This window comes from Nyctibius grandis, chromosome Z (genome assembly GCF_013368605.1).
Source record: "Nyctibius grandis isolate bNycGra1 chromosome Z, bNycGra1.pri, whole genome shotgun sequence".
Lineage (NCBI taxonomy): Eukaryota > Metazoa > Chordata > Aves > Nyctibiiformes > Nyctibiidae > Nyctibius > Nyctibius grandis.
Window position 1 is genome coordinate 99,381,805 of NC_090695.1, and position 23,008 is coordinate 99,404,812.

Genomic DNA, 23,008 nt, shown 5'->3' on the forward strand with positions numbered 1-23,008 from the left:
GTGCAGCGTGATGCTCCGGGCAGCAGCTGTGGGGGGTTCCCTGCCTTTCCACGGGGGCTGATTGCATGATCAGCGCCGGCTGATTTAACCCAGCTCCCAGGGCTGGGGGGCTGCTGGGAGTGGGGCAGAGTCACCTGAGAAGCCTGGGAGGAAGAGGAGTCCCTGTGTGAGCAGTGGGGAAGGTGCTGTGCTCCTACAGCCCCTCCTTGGTGCTCCCCATGACCAGGGGGAGCAAACCCTGCAGTCCCTGCGGAGAGCTGCTGCCCATGCAGGTAGGGATGAGGAACAGAAGAACTGTGGTATGTCCCCCCTTGCAATGTTTGCCTGCTTTTTCCCAGGGAGATGGTTTTTTTCCCCTCCTCTCACTGTTCATTGTGCTTTTTAGAGTAGTTGGAGTCAAAACTGACCCTAGTGACTGTGTGTGGAAGAAGGTCCTTAGTCAGGTGTAACTGAGCTAAACCAGCTCCTATAAAAAGTAGCAACAAACTGGACAGGAAGGAGCTTGTTGCAGGATGTTATCTAGCTCTGGAGTTTGCTGTTATTCCCACCGCTGCTGCAGTCACGGCAGCTCACACCCGTAACACAGAGGGAGGTGGCCCTGGTGCCCACACAGCTTTTGTAGGCTCCCCCAGTGCTTTTCTCCGGGTCTGTTTTGTCCCTGTCGCAAATTGGGCAAGTCCAGTGTAATGAGTGTTGGAGAGGTGATGGGGATGAGCCATGGTTTTCTCTGAGCACCTCGCCCCCATGTGTTGCAGCAGGGGCTCTGGGGCAGAGCAATCCCACCTCTCTCTCCTCCTGCGGTCCCCAAAGGACCATCCAGGAGTTGAACTGTTGGGAGACACCAAAGGTTCCAGCATTTTCGGTCACCGTGCTGGCTGATGCTGCCTTCTGAAAGGCATTTTCACCACATCCCCGCTTGCACCCCCGGCTCCCCTCAGCTGGCTCTGCAGCCAGGTCTGGCAGCACTCTGCAGCACAGGGTGCCAGGCAGCCCCAGGGCAGACACAGGCCAGTCCCATCAGCTCTTGGGATGCCTGTGTGGAAGTAACTTGTGTATTGCTGATTTGCAGGGGAAAAAAAAAAAAGCAGGTATTCAAAAATATATCTTTATTTTTTCAGTTTATCAGCTATTTAAATAATCCAGTTAAAATATGGTTTTATTGCACATTAAAGAACCTTTCTGGATTCTGTCCTATAGAAAATAAGCTTATATAGAGGAAGGAAGAGAGACTTTCTCACACTCACTCACACACTCTCACTCTTGCTCTACAAAAAAGCTAAGCAGCTGACCCAGAGTAGGCTGTGCTCATCCTCAACATCTAGCCAGTTTGCTCCAGGCAGCTAAGAATCAGCTATGGCAGGAAAAGGTCGGGTGCAGGACTGGGATCAAGGGGCAGGGCGCTGCCACCACGGCTGGGTGCCCTGGAGGTCTCCCCACAAGCTCCCTTTGGGCTGGCCCGTGGTGTGGGGAGGGTCTGGTGTGGTGGAAGTAGCAGAGCTCGGTGCCCAGGAGGCAAAACTCGGGGTGTGGATGCAGCGCTGTGGAAGGGAGGGGGTGTAAGGAAGGTGGCCAACACGCTGGTGGGGCAGATGTATCCTCTGGCTGGGGCTGTGCACGGAGCCCAGGGCAGCTCCGTCCCCGCTCTGGGGCAGGCAGCCAGGGCGGAGAACCGGGCGGCTGCAGGAGGGAAGTCCTTGCCCAGGGTGGAGCAGGAGAAGAGCAGCCAGCTCCCTTTGAGGCTGCTGGGGAGTCACGTGTGGCCAAGGCCACGCGCTGCTTAACGAGCTCCTCTGGGGTTACGTTTAATGGCTGGCTTGGGCGATGTAAAGTGAAACAGGCTTGCAGAGTATGCAGTTCATTGTGATCTGAATGAAGATTTCATGCCCTTTCCAGAGGATTCTTTTGGGATGACTTAAGTTCTACTCAAGCTGTGTAATAACTTGCTCTACAAGCACATTTATGGCTATCCTCACTTTTCACCTCAGAATAGAGATCCTCAGGCCACCTTTGGAATCAAAATCCAGCTTGAGAGCTTTCCTTTTACCCATTTTGTGCTCTTCCCAAATCTCTGTCACTCCCCTTCCTACAAATGTCACGTTGCATTCCCAAAAGCCCTGGGGTTTTCCCACAAGTCAAGCCACACAGCAGAGGCCAATTAGTGTTAATACTCAATGTGGCATCAATCTTCTGCTGTGGAGTAATTCCTGCCCACATGCGATGGGGTGTGTGCAGTTGGTTGCTAATGCACGTCTCTGGCAAGACATCCCAGCTCAGCGCCACATCCTGCTCCAGCCATCTCCTGCAATGATTAACTCGAGAACTGATGTTGCTTGAAGCTCCTTGTGTCTCTGAGCCCTTGGCTTTTGTGTCTGAGCTTTGCTCAAAGAAGCTTTGACTGCAAGTTCAATCCCTGAACGTGGGTCTGACCCGACAGCCCTTCAGTGCTCGTTTGGATGTGTGCCTTTTACCCCTGGACACGAGGGTCCAGCACCCACCTCTTACTTTGGCACCTGGATGGGTGGATAAATAAGCGTCAGCGTTGCCCAACCTCCAGCGTATCGGGCAGCTGCTCGGTGAAGGCAGCCTCTAGCCGCAAAGTGCTGTAATTGGGGGGGGGAGTCCTGGGCAAGGGGCTGTCCTGGGGCAGCGGCAGGCGCAGGGCGGTGTTGAAGGTGGGCAGGTCCTCGTCGATGCACACCGGGTTATCGTGGCCCTGCCTCTCCAGGTCGCCGGCCTGCGGTGGCTTCCCCGAGCGGTCCCTTTTGCGGCCGTTCCACCACTTCTTGGCCTTTTGCCACTGGCGCCGCATGACGATGGAGAGCGAATCGATGAAGAAGACCTCGACGATCTCGATGACGCAAACCACTGAGCAGCTCATCCAAAGGCCCAGCTGGCCTCCGAAGTTGGAAAGGAGAATGACAAGCTGGAAGAGAAGAGAGCACGAGGTTATTGGCTCCTGCGGGCACCGGACACGTGTCCACGGCACCGTTACGGATGGCTTCCTGCCCCTGCCGGGGTGAGACCACTCCCCAGGCCAGAGGAAGACTTCCAGCCGGTCTGGGAGGAAGAGCCAGGGCTGAGCAGGGAGCTGCTGCGCTCACTTACCGTGTTGGCAGGATTCTCAGAAATGAATCTCTCGTTCAGGTCTTTGTAGAACACCATGAGGTTTGCGAGGTCCGTCCTGGGAGGAGAAACAGACAGCAGGCTGAGGGTTTAGTAAAACAATAACATGAAACGTACTGAAAAACTATGCAAATAACCAGTTGGACCAGTAGGGCTGGGCCGCTCTAAGGGAGCTTTTTCCCCAATTGCCATCATTAGGGCTGCTGAGATCATATCTGAGCTTGAGGTACGAGCTAGAAACACACACATGGAAACTTACTTGTTCAGCTTCTTGTTGATTTTCTGCCCCTTGTCCCAAGAGAGAACTCGAAGCATCCAGTCCTGGAAAAAAGACAGAAAATACTGCTCTAGCTGTGTGTGCTTGTGTAGAAATCCCATGGAAAGGGAGCTCATGCTCCACACCTCCTTGGACCAGCCTGGGTGCCAGAATTGAATGCATGTGACGAGCCAGCTGTCCCCAGGGGGATCTCCCAGCCCACAAGTCAAATTTCGGTTTAATGGTGAACTCCTGGAGGAGAAGCCCTGACCTGGACACTACAGACAGAGCCTCTCGAGGAGCATCATTGCAGTGCTAATGAACACCCCAGGGGAACCTCTGGGTTTATTTAATGCCTGGTTGTGCCACGCTGCTGTCACGATGGAGCGTGATTAGGGAATTAGGAACTGACCTCTGACACGGCGGATGGCCACTGGGCGATGCTGGTGGTGAGTGCCCACTCCTTGAAGCTGGAGAGAGAGGCAGGCTGTCAGTTGTGAGCTTGAACTCCCCCACACAGGCAGCATTTTACCTCTGGTTGTGGGCAGGACTTACCTGCAGGCGTCTTTGCAGATTTGCTGGCAGCCCAGCTGCTCCTTCACGAACTTTTCGTGCAGTCTGTAGTAGCAGTACACTGCAAGAAGGGAGCAGGACACGTGTATGAGAAGCTGGAAAGAAAAGCAATGATCTCTTGCTACCTGTGCTGGAGTAGGACTTCTGAGGTGTAGGTGGCCTTTGTGGCCATCAGCTACGTGTGGGGATAAAAAGATTTGCCCTATAAATATTGCAAAATACTCTGAGAAGTGGTTGTCACTTTCTATAGGCATGAACAATTGCCTCACGTGGTCAGGTCCTCCACTCAACACTTCTGTGGTGTGCACAGATGACAAGCAACTGGGACAACTGTCAGGAACAAGTCAGTCTAAACAAGAGGCAGTTTTTTAGGCTCTGTGGTGTGAGGTCTTCAGTGGGGTAAGGCAGATTCACCTCTCCCCAGCACGCTGTGTGGCTGGGGTGGTGCCAGGTGCCCGCAGGGCCATGCCAACCAATGATGGTGCTGCAGAGGGACGTGGCTGGCAGCGGGTGGCTGAGGCACATGCAATGCGGGAGGTGTTTGAATACTTACTCCAGTTAGGGTTTTTCTTGTAGTTGCAGTACTCTGCCCCAGCAGGTAAGGGCTGTGCGTACTGGGCGCAGCCACACGAGTCCACCATGGCCTTCTGAAAGCAGGAGTGCAGGCAAATCTGGGGAGATAAACCAAGAGCTGGTGTCTAAGCAGCACAGGCTGCTGCGCTTCTGCAGCGCCAAGCTCCAGGCTCGCAGGTACTAAAAACATCTTCTGTAACAGCAGCACTAAGAGGGGAACCCCATTTCCCTGCGCCTCCAGGCTCTGTTGCTAGTGAATACAAATACAGGTAGAAAGTGCCGTGGAGGGTTTAGGCTTGAGTGCAAGAAATAAGAATATAATCCTCTCTGAGGGGGGGGTTCTGCAAATGCCCCCACTTCCCCTACAGCCATCAAACGCTTCAGTGATGTAGTTGCTCTTCCCACAGCCAAGGAGAAGGTTTTTGGTCTGCCATGGCTCATGGTCCATGAATCAACAACCAGGTGTGGGAAGTGACTCACTGGTGAAAATGTTCAGAGCTCTGACCAAATTGTGTTGGTGCATATTTGGAGACCTGAGGTTGTAAGGGTTAACAGGGCAGCAGAGACAGTGTTTTGTGCTAAAACACTTCATCAGCTGGAACAAGCAGGAACTGAACTGCTCTTTTTGAAATCCCAGTTGTCAAGCTTTTTGGTCCCAGTCCCAGCCCTCCTGAGCCCTGAGTTTTGGTGAAGTACTGTTATTAAAAACCTGAGATAATGTCTGTGTGATCCTACCTGGCAACACATCACAGCAGCTTTCAGGTATAATACCCCATAAAACAAAAATCCAGCCTAGGCACAGGCTTTGCAGCAGGCAGCAGCTCATTTAATTATGATTCTTCAAGTGGAGAGCACCAGAACAACTGACACTCTCCAAGAGGACCCAATTACAGAAACCATGCAAAATTAGTGGAAACTTACTCTGCAAACAAACATCCTGCTATCTGGATACTGATTAGATGGTATCTGGTATTCTCGGAGTCCTAAAGGTCACAATTTCTGGCTTCAAGGGTTACTAAGCTGCAACATTTACTTGGCCAATATTTTCCAGTCTCACATTGCTTGAAAATTGCCTAATGAGCTAATGTTCTCTCTTTATCTGACAGGGTGCCTAAGGGAACTTCAAACATCAACCACTTAGGAATAAAACTTGGATTTTAAAAAGTGCTGTGGTATTTTACATCAGTGGTTAAAAGCAGTGACCCTGCCCCTGGACTGTTCACAATCTCAAATCCTGAACTACAGAATATTGCAAAGCTGTTTATGAAGGTAGTTTTCAAGTGACTTCTAAACCCAAATGTAACAGATTTACCTGGAGTGAGTAGCTCTTGTTATAGAGATTTTCTACTGGTATGTCAGCACCAGTCTCCGTACAGTCGCTGTAGGGTTTGCTCAGCTTGCGAGACCGAGTCTGAGAACCAGAAAAGAACAAATCTTGTTTTTTTGGAGTTCAGAGAGAAACCAAAGGATTTAGTAGCAGCTCATCACGATTCTGAAACTGTAAGCGCTGAGGCAGGTTAACAGCATGGTTACCTTTTGCCATCTCAAGTGATTTGTCCATCACTTGTCAAAACACAGGAGCTTTGATTTGGAATATCCATTTCTGAAAACACTGCTCTGGCTGCATTATCTGCTGCCTTCGTTGAAAACCTCTGCAGGAATGCAGAGATGGTATAATCGTAACAGGGAGGATTTTTCAAAGCAGAGTAATCCATATGTATGTTTTCTCTCATTGCAGAGTCCTAGAGGCTATGCATTGTTTATCCTGGATGTGTGTTTGTTTTGAGGGAAGGGGGATTGTTGGTTGGTTTGGTTTGTTTTCCGTGAAGACCCACACCTTCCTGAGCTGTTTTTGCACTGGCTGCTTGTTTTGTGGGTAAAATGGCACTTCAAGCTCTGCTGGTGCTCAGCAGCACCTCTCTAAAATCACTCGAAATCAAACGTTTGTATCTCCTTGTAGTAGGAACCTGAGAAATGCCTGCTTACCTCTAAGGCACTGACTACAGATCTACAGATTACCCAGGTCAAACCCGACAGCGAGCGTTACCATTTTGTCTGCAGCAGCAGAAGGCTACAGGCATGTATGGTGCAAGTCAGCTCTTTTAGAAAGATGCTCAAATCTCTCTTTGGAGGGAACACAGAAACAGGAGATTTCATTGTTAGAGAGGGATTACTGCTGAAAACGGAGTGAAACCAGCTCTTAATATGCTTTTAACTTGTGCAGACAATCCAATGCCAGGACAGCGGCCTCAGCCTGCTGCTGTATCTTCTAGCAGGTGACAGATCCTTTCTATAGATTTTTTTTGTTGTGGTTTATACTCCTACAAAAGCTTACTTGTTCATTCAGGTACCGAAATAATTTCCAAACTAAATATTTAACTAAAGCACTGAAACTCCTACCAAGCAATGCCTTGTTTGCATTCCAAACATCTTGGAATATTTCTGGAGGAGGAGGCGGGCAGTCCTAGTATACAGCCTAGACACTGACATTTGTGTTCAGAAAACAGCGATTGCCATGCTCAAGCCTGTAGCCAGCAGTGTTGTGTGTGGCACATGTCCCCTGTGTCCTCCCCCACGGATTTGGGTGTGGGTACAAGGACTGACAGGGCACCTCGGGGTGCAGCCCTGTCCTGGCAATCCCGGCTCCCCCTCGGCAGGCTCTCCGGAGTCTGCCTTTGCTGGCAGTACAGTGATCACCAGCTTTTGTTTTGAGGCCAGAAATTGAGTCCAGCTTCTATTTTGGCTGTTATGTCAGGATGCAATCAGATCACTTCCTCATGCCAAATCTTTTAAACATAGTCACCGTGACATGTCCAATCTTGGTTTTTATACTATATGCAATAGTCCAAATCTACTGTGCCAGGAAAATATCACATTAAATATTGAGACTCTGTCTGCAGTGGCTTTCTCCTGCATGCTGTAATAGTTACAAAGGAAATAGTCTTGCCAGACTTTGCCTCCTTTATGCCGTTCTGGTTCTGATACCTTCTATTCACTTTTTGTTTGTTAGGTAGCATTTACCCCACTGGTTAGACCAAGCAGTTGTTGCCACAGTTTTCCAGACAGCTGGAAGATCGTTAACTATTTGCACATTTTAAAACCATCAGCCCTGTTTTTAATGCCTTTTCTAATGCGGGCACTATCTAGATCTGGCACACCCTGCCAGGACAGATAAGCAGGCTGGCTGATGCATTTGACCCAACCATCAGTGAAGAAAAGGCAGAACTAAAATGCTCGCTTAACTGCCCATCCAGATGAAAGGGGAAGCTCTGGCTTGCCTGATGGCACTGCTTTCGCTTCTCTACCACGGAAAGAAGCCCCTTAGGTCAAATGCCTTGTCTGCACTACACTAATTGGGGAAATCTGGAGCTGCAGCCCTCCCTGCCCCTGCGGACAGCAACGACAAGATGCTTCACCAAGCTGGCAAAGGCAGAGTCACTGCCCGTGAGGTTTTCTTTACAGCTGGAATAGCAAGAAACCCAGAAAAAGAGATGTACACCCACAAAACAGTTACAGGTTTTGCTGCAGCCATCTCTGCAGACCTGACCCTAACGAGGGTTACCCGCAACTCGAGCTCGCTCTCTTCCGCCCCTGGAACCTGCGTGGGATGCAAACGTGTCTGCTTATTGCTAAAGCGAAACGGGGCACGTGACAACACATTTCTGTGGTTGTGGATTTTGCTGTGAAAACAAACCAAAAAAATCCCCTGGAAAGCCAAGGGGACGGAGAAAAGGGGAGAACAAACAACATCCCAGCAGCTGTTTGCTTTCTAAAGACCTGCTTTTCCAACAGGAAAACTTTGTTCAGAAAAGTGCTATCACAGGATTTTCCTCAGGGCACTTCAGCTGCTGGAGTGTGAGGTGTTGGACACCTCCCAGCTGCTGGCTACGTTCAAACATCCTATCGGTTCACATTTACAGCTGTTTCAAGGAATCGGTGCCGTGCACCTGGACACCAGATTGCTGTCACTCACAAAGTGCATCCCTATGGAGGTGGCCGCTGCAGTCTCAATTTCTGTGCCGATGTCTTCGATGAAGGGATATTCATCTTGGTCGTGGACAATGATCTTGGCTCCTGTTGATGTCACCAGGAAGGGGTTGTAGTCTGCTTCATCTATGTACAGAACAACCTGCAACCCTGAAGGACAGAGACAGGAGCAGAGTTACACCAGAAGCCAGAGCTGTTTTACCTGGTCAGGGAGGGCAGCACGGTTTATTTAATGTTATCCGGTCTTAAGTAGAACCGTAACAACCAAGCAAAGCCTTTGCAGTGCTAGGCTGAGACACCTGGAGCAAGCACTGTCCCTCCGCAGCCCCAGGTACAGCAAACAAATAATGTCTTGTAGAACGTGGCTGAAACTTTAAAAAGTTATATAACTGGGAAGCAGTAATTTCAGATGGAAAACATTAGTGATGCAATGATATTATCTTTGTATTCTCTGGCAATAGTTTGCACTAGTTCAAACAAGCATTTCCCCAATCAGCTTGCACATCTAGAGCCAACACATCAATCACTCTCCAGCAGGATCCAGTTCGCTGAACCTCTGGTTATCTAACAGTTCCTCTGCAAACTCCGTTTCCTCACCGTACTCGCTGCCTCCCGTGGAGGTGCTCAGGATCGTCCCGCTCTCTCCACTGTTGAAGGTGTAGCAATTGCCGTGCAGGGGATGATGGAAACGAGTGAAGTGCCTGAAAGAAATCAAATATTGTTACATTGCCCTCTGCAGTTTTAGCTGTCTGTGGGAGAAAATCGGCAGATTTGGGCTTTTTGTTTTGGCAGAGACATAGCAGGACTAGATGTTTCTTTTTCCTTTTTTTGGCAAGCAATTTATTCTGCTGAAAAGTGTAAGTCTTAATATCCTGAAACTACGGGGAAACAAGATCTGGTTTAATAGCACCAGGAAATTAAAAGTTTAGGAGGTTTTCAGGGGAGAATGAGGGCTGAACTAGCAGGGAGGTGGCAGCGGAGGGGAGAGAGTCCTCTCATTTGACAGCCAAGTGTCTAAAGGAGCACGAATCTTCATTTTTCAGAGAAGATGTCACAGCCCCTGTCATGCAGGGGAGGCTGAGGACACACCCTCGTGATTCAAGCACATTTATGTCTTTCCTGTGAACATCCCCTCCCACTCAAGCAAGTGTCTTTGTTCAAGAAAAGCTGTTATCCATTTGCACCATTACAGACACAGCAAGATGCCTTCAGTAACGAGCGTTACAGTGCAGCTTGCTCTGTGCATGGCAGTGGGGAAACTGCTAAACCCACGTACAAGCGCAACCTTATCCCCAGTGCTGCACAGGGGAGCTCTGCCGCTGTCCCCAGGGTGAAGGGATGACTCCCCTGCCACCAGGACACGCAAGAATTGCACTGCCACAATCATAAGCAGGTAGATTTGATTCTGCCAAAAAACATGGGTTTATCTGAAACTAAATTAAAGAGCGTAATTAAAGTTCATGAAGACAGGAATGTTTGCGTTCATTTAAAAGTGGAAACAGTTCCTGCTGGAATTCAGCAAATACCAAACATTGAATTCCTACATCTTATGTACTTGGATATAAGCTGTTAAGCTGGCAGGTATGTTCTGTGCACTGACCTTTTGTCACAAGATAGGCCATCAAAGAAACATGTCAGTAGAAGGTCATCAGCAGAGTAACTCAATTTCTCTTTAGTCTCCAGGGGAATTTGTGCCATGATGTTCATGTAATGCAGCTTGTACCACTCTTGGATAGCGTTAACACCAGAACTGAACGTATAAAGTGCACACTCGCTGCTGTTGTTTGCATCGCACTGATAATTACAAAGGGGAGAAAGCGTTTCAGATGAAATGAAATCATGTATTCTACAAGGTACGTGTGATACCGTTCCTTTTCCACAGTAATAACCACGTATGAAGTGACAGAGGCAGCGAGGGGACAAAGGGGCAGCAAAGACCTTTCACTCAGGGCTAAGTGCTACAATCAAATGTTTCAGGCCCAAAGGAAAGGTCATGGAAGGCACCAAGTCTATCTGGGTGGACTTCAGGAAGGCATTCCTCTTCCAGAGAGCTGGAGACACATCTGCAGGCAGCCACGGAGGCATGGCAGAAGGGGCAAATAGCAGAGGGAGTGGTATTCACCACAAAGCCACCTAAGCAATAAAACTGGCCGGAGGGATACCAACCCAAAACACCCCCTCGCTGCCCCATGAGAAACTTGCTCTCCAAGGAAGAGTGACACTCACCAGCTGAAAGCCAATGATATCATTTGAATCCCCCGAGTTCACTATGGACGAATCCTTGTGAAAGACACTGCCCTCTATTTTCCTCTTCTGGCCACTGCGAAGGTCAGTCGCTGTCTTAGAGAAGTCCTCAAACTTCAGCAGAGGGATCTGTGTGAAGAAGTCGCTCCCTGAGCTGTTCCACTCATCCACCGACCGGCGCACCTTGGACTTGCCCTCTGAAAATCCGTAGAAAGTCTCCAAAGCTTTTTTTGTCTCTTTGTCCAATTCAGACAAGTAGTCTTTCATGGAACTGTACCTGCATTGGAGACAATGTGACAGTCATCCCATCTCACCTCACCACCTAGCTGCATTGTTTTGTGCGCTGCACTGAGAATCTCATTGCTCAGGACAGAATTCCTCATCGCAGACTCACATCGCCCTCTCTTACTACCACATCAATTTACACCGGTGTGGGCAGACACAGCTATGCCCTCAGAGAGATCTCAGAGCAAAGACCATCAGAAGCAAGGCAGACTGAACTACAGAGAAAGCCCTCGCAGACTCCCAAGCTCCTTGAAGGTTGTGTTAGCGAGGCAGAGCATGTGGAAATACAACTTCTGCATCTGTGCCAAGAGGCACCGGAGAGCTGGATCGCCTGCAGGGACCAGGCTGGGTGGCTGGCAGCAGAACAGACATCAACGTAAAGTGTAAATTGGCAGGAGAAAAAGTATTGTTGATTGATAATGTCAAAGCATCCTATAAGGAAAGAAGGAGGCAACAGAGGAGGGACAGATGTTCCCTTTCCATTCTTCAGGAGATGTTGTTTGTAATCCTGGAACTTTGGTGCTGGGGAAAAAGGGACCACGGAGCTGACCGGGGACTGTTTGGAGCAGAAAGCTAATCGACCGAGTCTAGCTCAGCAGGCAGCAAGTGGAGGGTGTGATTATAATCCACATGTGTCTGAAGAGCATCAGCACAGAGGTGGATACGCTGCTCAAAGTGCCGTAGGGGTCAGACCGAGGGCTGGGAAAGACTGCTGACGAGCAGCACCGTGGTGCGGCAGGACAAGGCTGGGAAGGGGTTTGGTGCTGGGCTGGTGAGGGGGTGATGAATTCACCGGGGTCCCCGGCGGCTGGGGACCACCCTCTGCTCCCTGCCAGCGCCCGCCGCCCCGTGCCTTACTTGTAGGGGTTGATGTTGCAGATGGTGACGGCGGGGAAGGGCAGCTTCTGGAACTGGACGGTGACAGAGACCGAGGCGCTGTAGTAGTTCATGAGGAGCTCGGCGCACTGCCAGAGGATGAGCCCCACGGCGCTGAGCGTCAGCAGGATCCAGAGGAACCGGCGCAGGCGGCCGCGGGACACGACGATGCGGCGGCAGCCGTGCGTGTTGGTGTTGAGGCAGTACCAGCGCATCAGCTCGCTCAGCGTCGGCGCCTGCGGGCCCTTCACCGGCAGCGTCCGCTTCAGCCGCGCCGTGATCTTCTTCCCGGGGGCCATGGCGGCGGCTGCGGGGAGAGACCGGGTGGTGAGAGGGGGCAGCGGGGGCCCGGCGCCCCCCCACCGCGCCCCCCGCTTCGCCGTGTCACCGCGGAGCCGCCCCCGCGGCGCGGCCGGGTGACCCCCGCGCTGACAGGGCCCCGCTGTCCCGCCCGCCGCTACCGACGGCGGGGCCGTGAACCGGCGCCCCCGTCCCGGCGGGTGTTCAAGCCGCACAACACCATTTTCCAGCGGAGATCGCGCCCCCCGAGGCAGCCCCCGCCCCGCCTCACCTCGGCCGCGCTCCGGGCCCGGCGGGGCCATGCTGCGCTCCCGGCCCCGGCGCCGCTGCCGATGGCGCGGCGGGCGACCGCCCCGGCACCTACCCCCGCACCTGCCCGCGCCGCCCCGCCCCGCCGCCGCCCCCGCCCCGCCCTCGCTCCCGCTCCGCGGCCGCGCAGCGCCGCCACACGGCGGCCGCCGGGGCTGGCAGGAGCGACGGGGCCGGGCGGGCACCCGCGGGCAGGGTGCTGCGGGCCGCGGCAGGCGCGGGCCGCCGGCGGGACCCCGCGGGTGCGCCGTGGGCGGCACGGAGCGGTGCCAGCCCGCGCCCACGCGGGGACGGGACAGCGGCGGGGCGGGGTCCGCCCGCCGTGCCCGTAACAAAGATGGCGGCGCCGCGGCGCCTGCCCGCCGCCGAGGTGGCGGCGCGGTCACGTGAGGGCGCGGCCCGCCCCGCCCGCTACATGGCGGCGCCGTGAGGCGGCGAGCCGCGGCGGCTGCGGCCCGGCGGGCGGGATGCGGCGGCCGGCGGGCTGAGCGGCCGGGCGGGGATGCGCGCTGCGCCGCGCAGCCATGTCGCGGGTGAGCGGCCCCGGGCCGGCCGGCAGCGCCAAGGAGAAGCGCTCCTTCAGCAAGCGGCTCTTCCGCGGGCGGGCGGCGGGCGGCGGCGCCGGCTCGGCCCCCGCCGCCGCCGCCGCCCCGGCCTCGTCGCCGTCCGGGCGGTCGCTCGGCGGGTTCATGAGCCGCGTGCTGAAGACCCTCTCCACCCTCTCGCACTACAGCAGCGAGCCCGAGCCCCGCGGCCCGCACGCCCCGCGCCTGCCCCCGCCGCAGGCGGCCGGCGGCCTGGGCAGCTGCTTCCCGCCGGGCCCGCCGCGCAGCCCCGAGCCCCCGCCGCGGCCCGCCGGCGGCCCCGAGGCCGTGCCCGGCGTGGCGGGGCTGCGCAACCACGGCAACACCTGCTTCATGAACGCCATCCTGCAGTGCCTCAGCAACACCGAGCTCTTCGCCGAGTTCCTGGCGCTGGAGCAGTTCCGCGGCGGGCCGCCCCCCGCTGCCCCCGGCCCCGCCGCCGATGGCCCGCCGCCCGCGCCCGGCGAGGTCACCGAGCAGCTGGCGCAGCTGGTGCGGGCGCTCTGGACGCTGGAGTACACCCCGCAGCACAGCCGCGACTTCAAGGTGAGCGGGGCCGGAGGGGACGGTGCCTCGTCTCTTCGAGGCGGGAAGACCAAGCGTGGGGCAGCTGCGTTGCCCAGGCCTCGTCCGCCCGGGAGCAGCGTGGCACCGGCCATCGAGTGCCCTTCCTGCTCAGTGTGGGGGCAGCATGGCCCCTTGGTGCCCCTCGCCCGGCCGCTGTGCTCAGGGCTGGGCTCCACACGTCGCACCGGGGGCTGGCGGGAGAGGCCTGCGTGGCCTGTGCTGGCGGTGGCTCCGGGTAACGCGTGTTCCCCGTGTCACGCGGGCGCCGTGGGCTGCACGGCCGCTCTGGTCAGCGGAGCGTGGCGAGGCCTTGTCGCTGGTTCAAGTGCTTGTGGTGTGAAGAGCCCTCTGGCCTCTCCCGCTGCACGCCGGTAGCTCTGGAGAGCTGCTCCGGCTGCCCGGCATCCTTCGGGAGAAGCAGCCCCGCAGCCACGCGCAGCCTGGCTAAGTGACGGTGTTGTGCCCACGCCATCGGCCGCCATGGACTCCCCTCAGCTCTCTGGTTGTCCCCGGGTGAGCGCTTGCAGTCGGGGCACTGCTGCTCCCTTCGTTACTGGCGGTGTTGAAGGCTGGCTGTCAGCTCTGCTGCTTTTCACTGGTGAAAGCGTCCATTCTGCTGTTTCATACCTGCTGTTAGAAAAGTTGTGACTAATTGTCGTGGCAGCGCTGGAGCCGGGAGCTGTGAGCGGCACGGGAGGAGGAGGAGACTGGTGAGAGGTGGGCTGCCCAGCCTGCCCGAGCACTCGGGAGTTCGGCCTGATTTGGGGAATGAGTTGCAGGAGTACGAGATCGTAACTAGCTTGTGTTTAATACCATGGCACTCTCCGTGCAGGGGCCCTCGCACCACGATTCGATCCAGCAGCGCCGTCCCCTGCCCTGCCCCGCCATGTAGTGCCGTGCCCCGGTGCGGGCGGTGCGCTCGCCCCAGGAACTGTTGTAGCAGGGGCATGGTCCTTGCACCTACGGTTTAGAAACACCCTGCAATGCTTTTGGATACAGTAAGACACACCTGTCTTAAAAGCGTTCCAGGCCTACCTTGCTTCTCGAAACAGTAAGAATATTGTGAGGTTTTATTGTAACAGTGATTCCCTGGCATATAAAACTGGCCAAGAATGAGAGGGTAGGTGGTAGCTTCCACACCGTTAACTTAAAGACCTTTGCTTTAGGGGAATTTTTCTTGCGGAATGAGTTGGAGAGGGGATGCATGGATGCATGAAAATACAGCGAGAACGTAGTTCACACATCCTCGGGCTCTCTGCCTTTGATTCAGATGGGGTGTGGCAGCAGGTAGAGACCGCGGGTACCAGCATCTGCTCTCCCTCGGTGTCTGTTGGGTGGTGGGATGTCCGAGAGGCTCCTGAGGTGTCCGCAGCCTTTGGCACCCTCAGTTGTTCAGTTGTTTGGGCTGACGCACAGCCACCACCTCCTCCCTTTGCTTCTCCTGTGCGTTTCCAGGTGGCTGCCCCTCTCACGCAGCCGTGTGGGGTGTTCCCTGGGGAGCCCGGCTGTTTGCCTTTGCAGCGAAGGCACCTGCCCTCCCTCGAGGGTGCCTGGCGCAGGTGGCTGCCCGGGCGCTGTGTGGGGACCGCGTGTGGCTCCGGTGGTTTCAGGGGTGTTCATCGATGGAAGAGCGCTTGGGAAGCCGCTCCGCTCAGCTGCAGCTTTGGTGCGTCCAGTCCTGGCAGCACCGCGGGGCACTCGCCTTTATCGTAATCCTTCACCGCTCCAGGGGCGGTCTGGCAGGAGAAGAAATTGTGGATTTCTCCTGGGTAACAGCAGGAATAAAAGGTTGCAAAAGCAGAATTACCTTTTGCCAGTGTAACTGATACAATCAAAGGAGAAAGCAGATCACTTTCTAGGCCAAGATACGCTGTTTACGCAGGCCTGCAGTAGGGGTGTTCAGATAAAAGTGACAGGAGGAGGAAAAGAAACAGGTCTGTAGATAAAATTAAGCTCATGTTCCAAGGGTGTTTTTTATAGTGGAACTTTCTTTGCTTATTTGCAGACATCACTAACGGTAAGCGAATGTTTTTCTACCCGTTGTTGGTGTAGCTGGAGCCCATCAATCTTCTGCCAGGTCCCCTGGAGGTGTTTAAAAAGCATCTTGCTGTGGGGGACCTCGTCCCAGTAGGTCCCGTTCAGTGCTGCACAACCTCAACAGCCCGTGTCTACCTCGGAAGGACTTTGTCATTATGTCAAGTACTATTTCCTTACAGGGGTCAATTACTTTTAATAGTAAATTAACACCTCTAGAGACAGTTAAGTAGCCTGAACCTGCTATTAAATTCAGTATTCTTAATTAAAATTTTCTTCAGCAGCAGATCTGCAGAGTTAATTTAAAGATGTAAGCAACAGGCTTAGATTTGAGAAAGGTGGAGATTGGTGTTTTCACTCTGGAAACTGCTGCTTCTCCCCAAAACAAGGAAAACATCCCTCCGAGCTTGTTTTGGATAGAGGGTGGAACATTCCCTGTCTTCACTGCTTTAATTTTTTAAGGGTGAAAAGTGTTTTCAGGAGAGTTATTTTGCACTCTCATTCCAACAGTGATAGTTATTGACAGTAATATTTATTTGGTATTCAAAAAGCTCTTTAGCCTGCATGCTTAGAAATCCATGTGTGGGGTTTTTTTTGCTTTTTTTCCTCTTTTGGCACTGAATATAATTGGGCAAAGACACTTCCTGATTCCTAAGTACTTATCTGCAAGTGCTAAGCATATTTTAGGATAAAGGATAATACTTATCCTCTTGCTTGTTCTTACATCTGTAGGCTTTGTTCTTGGGATGGAGGAGATTCTTTTCTAAGAGAGTCTCTCTGAGTCCTTATGGACAGAGGCCTGTGAGGGGGTGAGTTTCTAGATGCTCTTTACCCTTAGCTGTTTTTTCTTGCTAGTATTTTCTCCCTTTTTAGGTTGGCCTTCACGAAATAACCCATCCCACGGGTTCATGAATCACGTAGTCCAGCTGCTGAAAACAAAGAAAATGCAATTAAAACCAGTGGTTTGTATAAAATGGTTTGTGTTGTAATTGCAGGGCCGAGAGAGAGCCTTGAGAGAGAGCTAATGCTCGGGGAGGGGAGGGGAAGTGTTCACCCGGCCAGCAGCTAGCACATCCTCACTGGTCAGATCTACTTGAAACACGAGGATCTCTGCCACTTTCTGCATTTTTCCCCTGACATTTCTCTCTGCCATGAGAAATTTTTTTTAAAATAATTTATTCTTCCCAGTGTGCAGCGCGGATCCGTGCGGTGCGCGCTCTAGAGTGTTTGCAAAGGCTTACGCTTGGGGCGTGGATCTGCTGTGGAAAGGGCACCGAGGAAGGCTTTGGGGAGTGCTGGCTCTCTGTGATTGAAGTAGAAGTGCCGTGGAAGTTGGGTTTGTCCTCTGCTGTTCCTGCTGCGGAGGTGTTCGCTGCCCAGGGGCGCCTGCTGTGCTGGCTGCGGTGCAGGAGGCTGAGCTGTCAGGGGCAAAGGGTGTGGGGAAGCGTCCTGGAGGAGCACGGGGAAGCGGAGCAGGAGGTCTAGAAGGCTGCATTAGTGGGAAAAGGTCAGGGGAGGAATGGACTGGGACCTGGAAGCAGAGGGATTTGTTTCCACAGGTAGCTGCCCCGGGGCTGGGACCAGAGAGAGCCTGGGCAGCCCATCCCAGGGAGGCGATGCAGGTGCACCGTGGTGGAGGTGATGGATGTTGGCTTTTTATCTCTGCTCTGGATGACTTTCCTGTTGGTCCTGTGCTCATTTGCAGTTTGTTTTAACAATCGTTTTCTTCCGATTGCTCAGTGGGTTTTATTTTCCTGCCTAAACAGAGCTGCTGCTTTCATAACAAGGGCCAATATTGCAGCTTGTGCTTCCTCTTTCCCCTTTGTGATGGCGTGACAATGGTGACAAACATCTATTGTATAAGCAGTAGCTGTGCTTCGGGCTTGTTTTTTTCCAGGGAGCTGTCCCGTTCTGCCTGCCCGGTTCCTGGGAGTGTCAGCGAGGACAGAGCCCTCTTTGTAATGGGGAATCGGTCTGTGACACTCGGAGGTGATGATGGGGGTCTTAAGCAAGAAGGATTTTTATTTAAACAAATTGGGCTTGAAAAATTCTATGTACTTATCCAAATCCTCTGCATTTGCCTTCCTCGGAGTTCTGGTCTCCTGCGGATGATGAGGCTGGTTTCTCTTTTGAGGCTTTCTTTGTAGCTGAGCCGCTTGCACACTGAAGCACGTCGGTGTTTAAGAAGACCCTTTGTATGCTAGAAGTGTGTTGATTGCATTGTTTTGTCCTACAAGATGAAGACTGCCTCGTTTTTATGACCTGCAGTGTGTACAGCAAATACAGCAAAATCATAACAACTTGACTGAGTTGGGTTATCGGAATTAGATCTGAACCCAGAACGAATCCCTGTTAGTAGAGCAGGGGTTATTGTGCCAGGTTAATAGCGCTGCTTCTATTTTTATTTATTTATTTTTAAACCTGTGTTTAGTGTCACGTTTCATAGTAGCTGTGTGTAACCCTCACAGTTTCAAGGTGCTTGTGTTTTGGAAATGCACTTGGTGTAAATACTGCACTTGGGACAAGCAATCTGTCAGCTGTGTTGGTCACTTCTTTGTGAATTAATAAACAACCCCTCTGGGTTACGAAGGAACTCCTGCCTTGGCATGCTCGGTATCTTTACCTCCTGTTGTAGGTTAAATGGCCGCAGCGCTCGGCACGGGGCTGCTTGGTGCTGTCTGGGTGTGGAAGCCTTCAGTCCTGCACCTGGAGCTGTTAGCCGTGAGCTCTTCCACGCGCTGGAGCCCACGTGCTTTGCTGACGGGGCCAGTTATATGTGAAACGGGATCCCCTGGATCGTGTTTAACTGTCCTGCTCTCTGCCTAGCGCAGCCATCAGTTATTTTATTGTGGACAGCGTGAACTGCTTACTCCTGAAATATTTCTGTGGAGAGCACACTGCCCTCCCTTCACACAAAGAGATGGAAGAATGGGACATGAAAGAAGAAGTGCAAGACCCTTCACCCTTCCCTCCTGGTCCCTCATCTCTTGGTTCCTGGTGTGTCAGTTCCTGCGTTCATCTGAAAGGGCTTTGAGCAGGGCCAGGTAACGCGGGGTCTTGAAGTGCTTGTACCAGTTCAGTCCAGGTGCTCCCAGGGGTGGCCTTGCAGTGGGGAGGCTTGTCCTAGAGCTGCTCTGGGATTTGGAGTTGACACACTCTACTTGAAACAAAATGAGTGTAAATTTTCCACATCATTATTGTGACACTTCTTGACATCACGGGAAATGTTTCTCTCTCTGCTGGGATCACAAAGGTCTTTGGCAGTCTTTCAAAGTTAGACTTTTCTTTTTTTAATCTTAACGATCAATAAGGCGCACGTCCATGATTGTGTGTGCGGTTTTTGGTTTTACCTTTTCCTTTGTGTATATTTCCTTACAATTGAAGCGTATTTTTCTTTACTCTTTTTCCTCCCTCACATAAACTCCCTGAGAGGGTTTCCTGCAGCGAGATCCTGGTGGCCTTAAAGCAGCGGTCTGATTTACCTGTCAAATCCAAAGACTTTTCTGGGGATTTCTAGGTTATACTTCAAATTTTGATCTAAGTGCAGCAGAAGGGGAGGGGAGCAGAGAGCCGAGCTGCGGAGCCTGGACGCGGGTTTGCTAAGGGGGTTCTGCTGGAGGGGGAGGCAGAAGGTGCGGCTGCTCTGCTCCAGGAGTCCAGGAGATGGGTGGAGGGAAGGGCGAGGGGGAGGCAGGGGAAGAGACCCCAATGTAGAGCAGCTCTGTGGCCCCACTGCGAGGGGGCCCTGGGGCTGGCGGCTGGATGGACCCTGTCAGGGCCTGCAAGGGCAATTTGGCAGCTGTGCACAAACACGTTCTCTGTCCTCTGAGCTCTTTATTTCCACGCTGCCTCCACAGAAGTACAAACGGTGAAAGTATGAAAACCACGTCATGTCTGGCAACTTGTGGAGTGGGCGAGGGAATGCTGGTTCTTGGGCAGCTTAATTGGATCTGTGTGGTGCTCCGTGCCCTGCTGTGCACGCTGGCGTTTGTAAATGGCCACGCTTCACTGCGAGTGAGCCCATTTCGTGTGTCCCTCTAAGCGCATAACTGCTGCAAAGCACTGCTCTAATGAGCTCTTCTGTATATGGTTGTGCCAGTGAAATGAACGTTTGTTTTGCAGCATCCTTGAAGTGCGTGGGGAGGCTCAAGTGAGCAGTAGGGATCAGATCCCCGTCGCAGGGGCCCGTGCTCTAACTTGGGACCTCAGACAACACCTGGAGAGAGCAGGAGGGGCACGGGTGTGCAGCTGGAGCACAAGCCCTTGAGTCTGTCCTTTACATCAGCGTTTCTCATCTCTCCTTTACTGTACTGCTTCACACTTGTGGCATTCCCCCGTTCCTTAGTCCCTCACTCTTTTCAATCCCACAGGTTGCTCTGCTGGCATAGCCAGAAAACAAAGCCTTTTAGTAGAGCAAAATCTGATTTCTGCTGTTTATAGGGATGAATTCTCCCGGCAGCCAGCCCCAGCTCCCGGGGGTGCCTTCGGCAGGCGTGACTGCACTCCTGCGAAGAGCCTGGGAAGGAGCCGGCCTGTTTGGGAACGCAGCGCCCAACAACCCACCTCCGCGTCCGGGTCCCTTTCCAGCACGGCAGAGGCGGCTGGCAAGCACTGGCCCCGGCTGCGAGCCCTCTGCCCGCTCCCGCTGTGCCCCGCCGTGCAGGGGAGCTGGCATAGCAGCCAGCGCCCTGCGTGCCGGTGCCTGCGCCGGGCAGGGAGCACTGTGCGCACACAGCAGCCCTGCAAGGTGTCGTCTTGACAGGCTTCGCTCTCTCCTTACGTGTTGAAGGAAGGTGGTTATTCAGGGTTAAGTAAGGCTTCAGCCTGGAAGGGTGAGAGGAGCTGCTGGAACGAGGCCGATGTCAGGCAGGGGCTGGTGGGGTGATGCGTCTTGTCCGGGCTCGTTAAACGCGGGGGAGAATCCCCTCTGGTCCTGGCGTGCCGCGCTCTGCCGTGCTCCTCTTGTTTTCACAGTTTTGAAGTGGAATAGTAAATGGCTGTGCTTATTTCCCCCTCTGCGGCAGGCAAGGGCCTGCGCCGGCCCCAGGGACAGCCGGCTGCCCGTGGGGTGCTGCCTCCAGAGCCCCAGCACCTCTCCGCCGCCCGCGGGGCAAAGGAGGAGCATTTTATCCTGCCCTGGCTGCTTCAACACTCTTCAAAACTCCCTTTTCCTGCCTTCTGGAGAGCTGTGGTACAGCTCTGCCAGTGGAGATGCCACAGAGGCTGTCTGCTGCCGAATCCCCCGCTCCTGGCAGGAAGGGTGACGAGTTGTTGGGCGCGCTGCCGTGCCAGCGCTCCGTGTGCTGCTGCGGGGAGGCAGCTGGCATCGCTGTGAGCCTCAGTGGAGGCTCATTGCACTCAGTCTCCCTGGTTTTCTTTTTTTCTGTGGCGTGCAGCTGAGCCGATGTGTCCCGAGTGCTGGCAGCCGTGCAGGTCTGTTGGTGGCAGCCAGCGGCAGGGCCCTGGCCAGGGAAGAGCGTAACGGTCTCCGCTGGCAGCGTCCCCGCTGGCGCTCCCACCTGGGCAAAGGGTCACTGCTGGCCTTGGCTTTGTCCCCAGGCTGGCGATGAACAGAAGTTCTGAACCACGTTGTTTCCCAGGTGTTGCTTTCCCCAGACAAGAATACCTCAGTTCGGAGAGGGGACATCGCTGTGTCTGTGCGTGAGCGGAGGGAGTCATTTAGATAAACACTCTTCATGAGATGTCTGCTGTAGAAGTTGCCCAAACACAGAACTGTGTGGGTTTAGGAAAGAAAAAAAAATGCTCTGGTTGAGCAGAACTTGATGATGTTCAATGAAACATAAAGAATAGCCTTTCTTTCCTGCTCACCCGTGTCATTGTGTCAGGTCTCTAATGAGCTGCCTTCATCCGCTCCTGTACAAAAACCTTTCCACAGGTGCTTCCTACCAGAGGCACACTGGAAAACAGCAGACTGACAGTTTTCCTTTAGTTGTCTTTGTGATCTGGAACAATAACAGCAGCAAAGGAGAGGCCAGGAGTTCAGCTGTGTTTGGCTTTATTTATTGCATCTATTTAGAGCAAGAGATGAATGATTATTAAACTTTCAGTGGGCTGATAAAAATGATAATGCGTCTTTGCTGTAAATCTGCTTTATAGACGGACAGGGACTTGTTTGGTTGTAGGGTGCTTGCATTAGGGGGTTAGATAAGTGTATGGGATCGATAGGAAATTATCGTTTTCCCCCTCTTATCTCTTCTGATGGGGCCGCTTCCATTCAGGGTGGCAGTGTGCCGGTGCTCGCACATCTGGGGGAAGGGAAGATTTCATTCCCTCTGCCAGACTCTTAGGGGCTGAGCTGGGGACCAGGGCTGGAGGTGCCCGGCTGTACAGCGTGGCAAGGTGTTGGGAAGGGAGCTTTGGAGACCGTTCCTGGTGTCTCCCATCTGGAACAGCTGCACCAAAATCGTTCCTGACCTGTTGTTAATACCCTGCGGTGATGGACGGAGTCTGTTCAGATGCACCACCTGTGCTTACACCAGATTCAGATTAGGGGCAGAGGATTAAAGCCTATGAGAGGTTGGTAAATGTGGTGTTCTTAAAGTGTTTTTATGTGTTTTTTAAACCAGTAGCTTCTTAACTCTGTACCTGCAGCCAGCTGCAGTTGCTGTTGCTTTACTGCAGCGGGTTCAGCATAAACAGGACCAGCAAAACGAGGTGTTGTCTTCTCTTACCTGATGAGTGAAAGAAGAGAGAAGGTTTGAGGTTCTGTTTCGACTTATATCTGTGTAAAGTAATCTTCCTGCAGCCTGGGTGGCTGAGCAGGTATCTTGGGGAGGGGGTGTTGGCAGTTGTGGCCTTGTCTAAACCGAGGTCGCTGCCTGAGCTGCACAGATGTCGCCTGGATCGCACCGTTACAGACTGAGCTGAACTGCCTCAGCCCTGCGCAGAGCGAGGGCAGGAGACCCGCAGGCTCAGGGTGGCAGCTCACAAGCTGGACAGGGAGTCTCAGGAAATAAATACCAGGGTGTGTGATGCTTAATGACGAGCTGCCACTTGCTGGTTTTGCCCGTGAAATGGTATCGGAGCTGTTCAGGATCTGCCGGTCTGGCTTGTCCCTACAGGGCTGTAGGGTCCCCAGCGCTCGTTCGTACAGCCCGCTGCCCTCGGCCGGAGGGAGGGGGCTGCTTTGGAGCCAGGGAGGGGTGGAGGCTGTTTTTGGTTGCTGAGCTGTCTAGCTGAGTGGAGACGGCGCTTTAGGAGTTCCTGGTATTTTTCTCAAGTTGTTAAATTGCTTTTTTGAGTCAGCACCTTTATCTCTCACTTTGATTTAATTGCG

The 23,008-nt window shown here is 53.4% G+C and overlaps 2 protein-coding genes across 9 annotated transcripts in view; one reads left to right on the forward strand and one right to left on the reverse strand.

Annotated features, from left to right (window-relative positions):
• Positions 1–1,091: 1,091 nt before the first annotated feature.
• SCNN1G (sodium channel epithelial 1 subunit gamma) lies at positions 1,092–12,551 on the reverse strand. The gene is made up of 13 exons (XM_068422484.1): positions 12,489–12,551; positions 11,900–12,224; positions 10,739–11,033; positions 10,113–10,306; positions 9,110–9,213; positions 8,499–8,662; positions 5,838–5,936; positions 4,506–4,623; positions 3,935–4,013; positions 3,792–3,849; positions 3,383–3,444; positions 3,106–3,181; positions 1,092–2,923 (listed from the first exon to the last, which is right to left on the reverse strand). The coding sequence occupies exons 1-13, from the start codon at positions 12,517–12,519 to the stop codon at positions 2,534–2,536; spliced, it is 1,995 nt and encodes a 664-aa protein (XP_068278585.1). The 5' UTR covers positions 12,520–12,551; the 3' UTR covers positions 1,092–2,533.
• A 499-nt stretch (positions 12,552–13,050) lies between these two features.
• The window catches only part of USP31 (ubiquitin specific peptidase 31), a 32,226-nt gene continuing 22,268 nt past the window's right edge, over positions 13,051–23,008 (forward strand). For all 8 annotated transcript variants that reach the window (XR_011050183.1, XR_011050181.1, XR_011050182.1 and 5 more), the window contains exon 1: positions 13,051–13,656. Coding sequence is in view for 4 of the 8 variants with exons in the window: in XM_068423991.1 (XP_068280092.1) it covers positions 13,051–13,656 (606 nt within the window). In the remaining 4 variants the exon portion in view is untranslated. The remainder of the gene's footprint in view (positions 13,657–23,008) is intronic.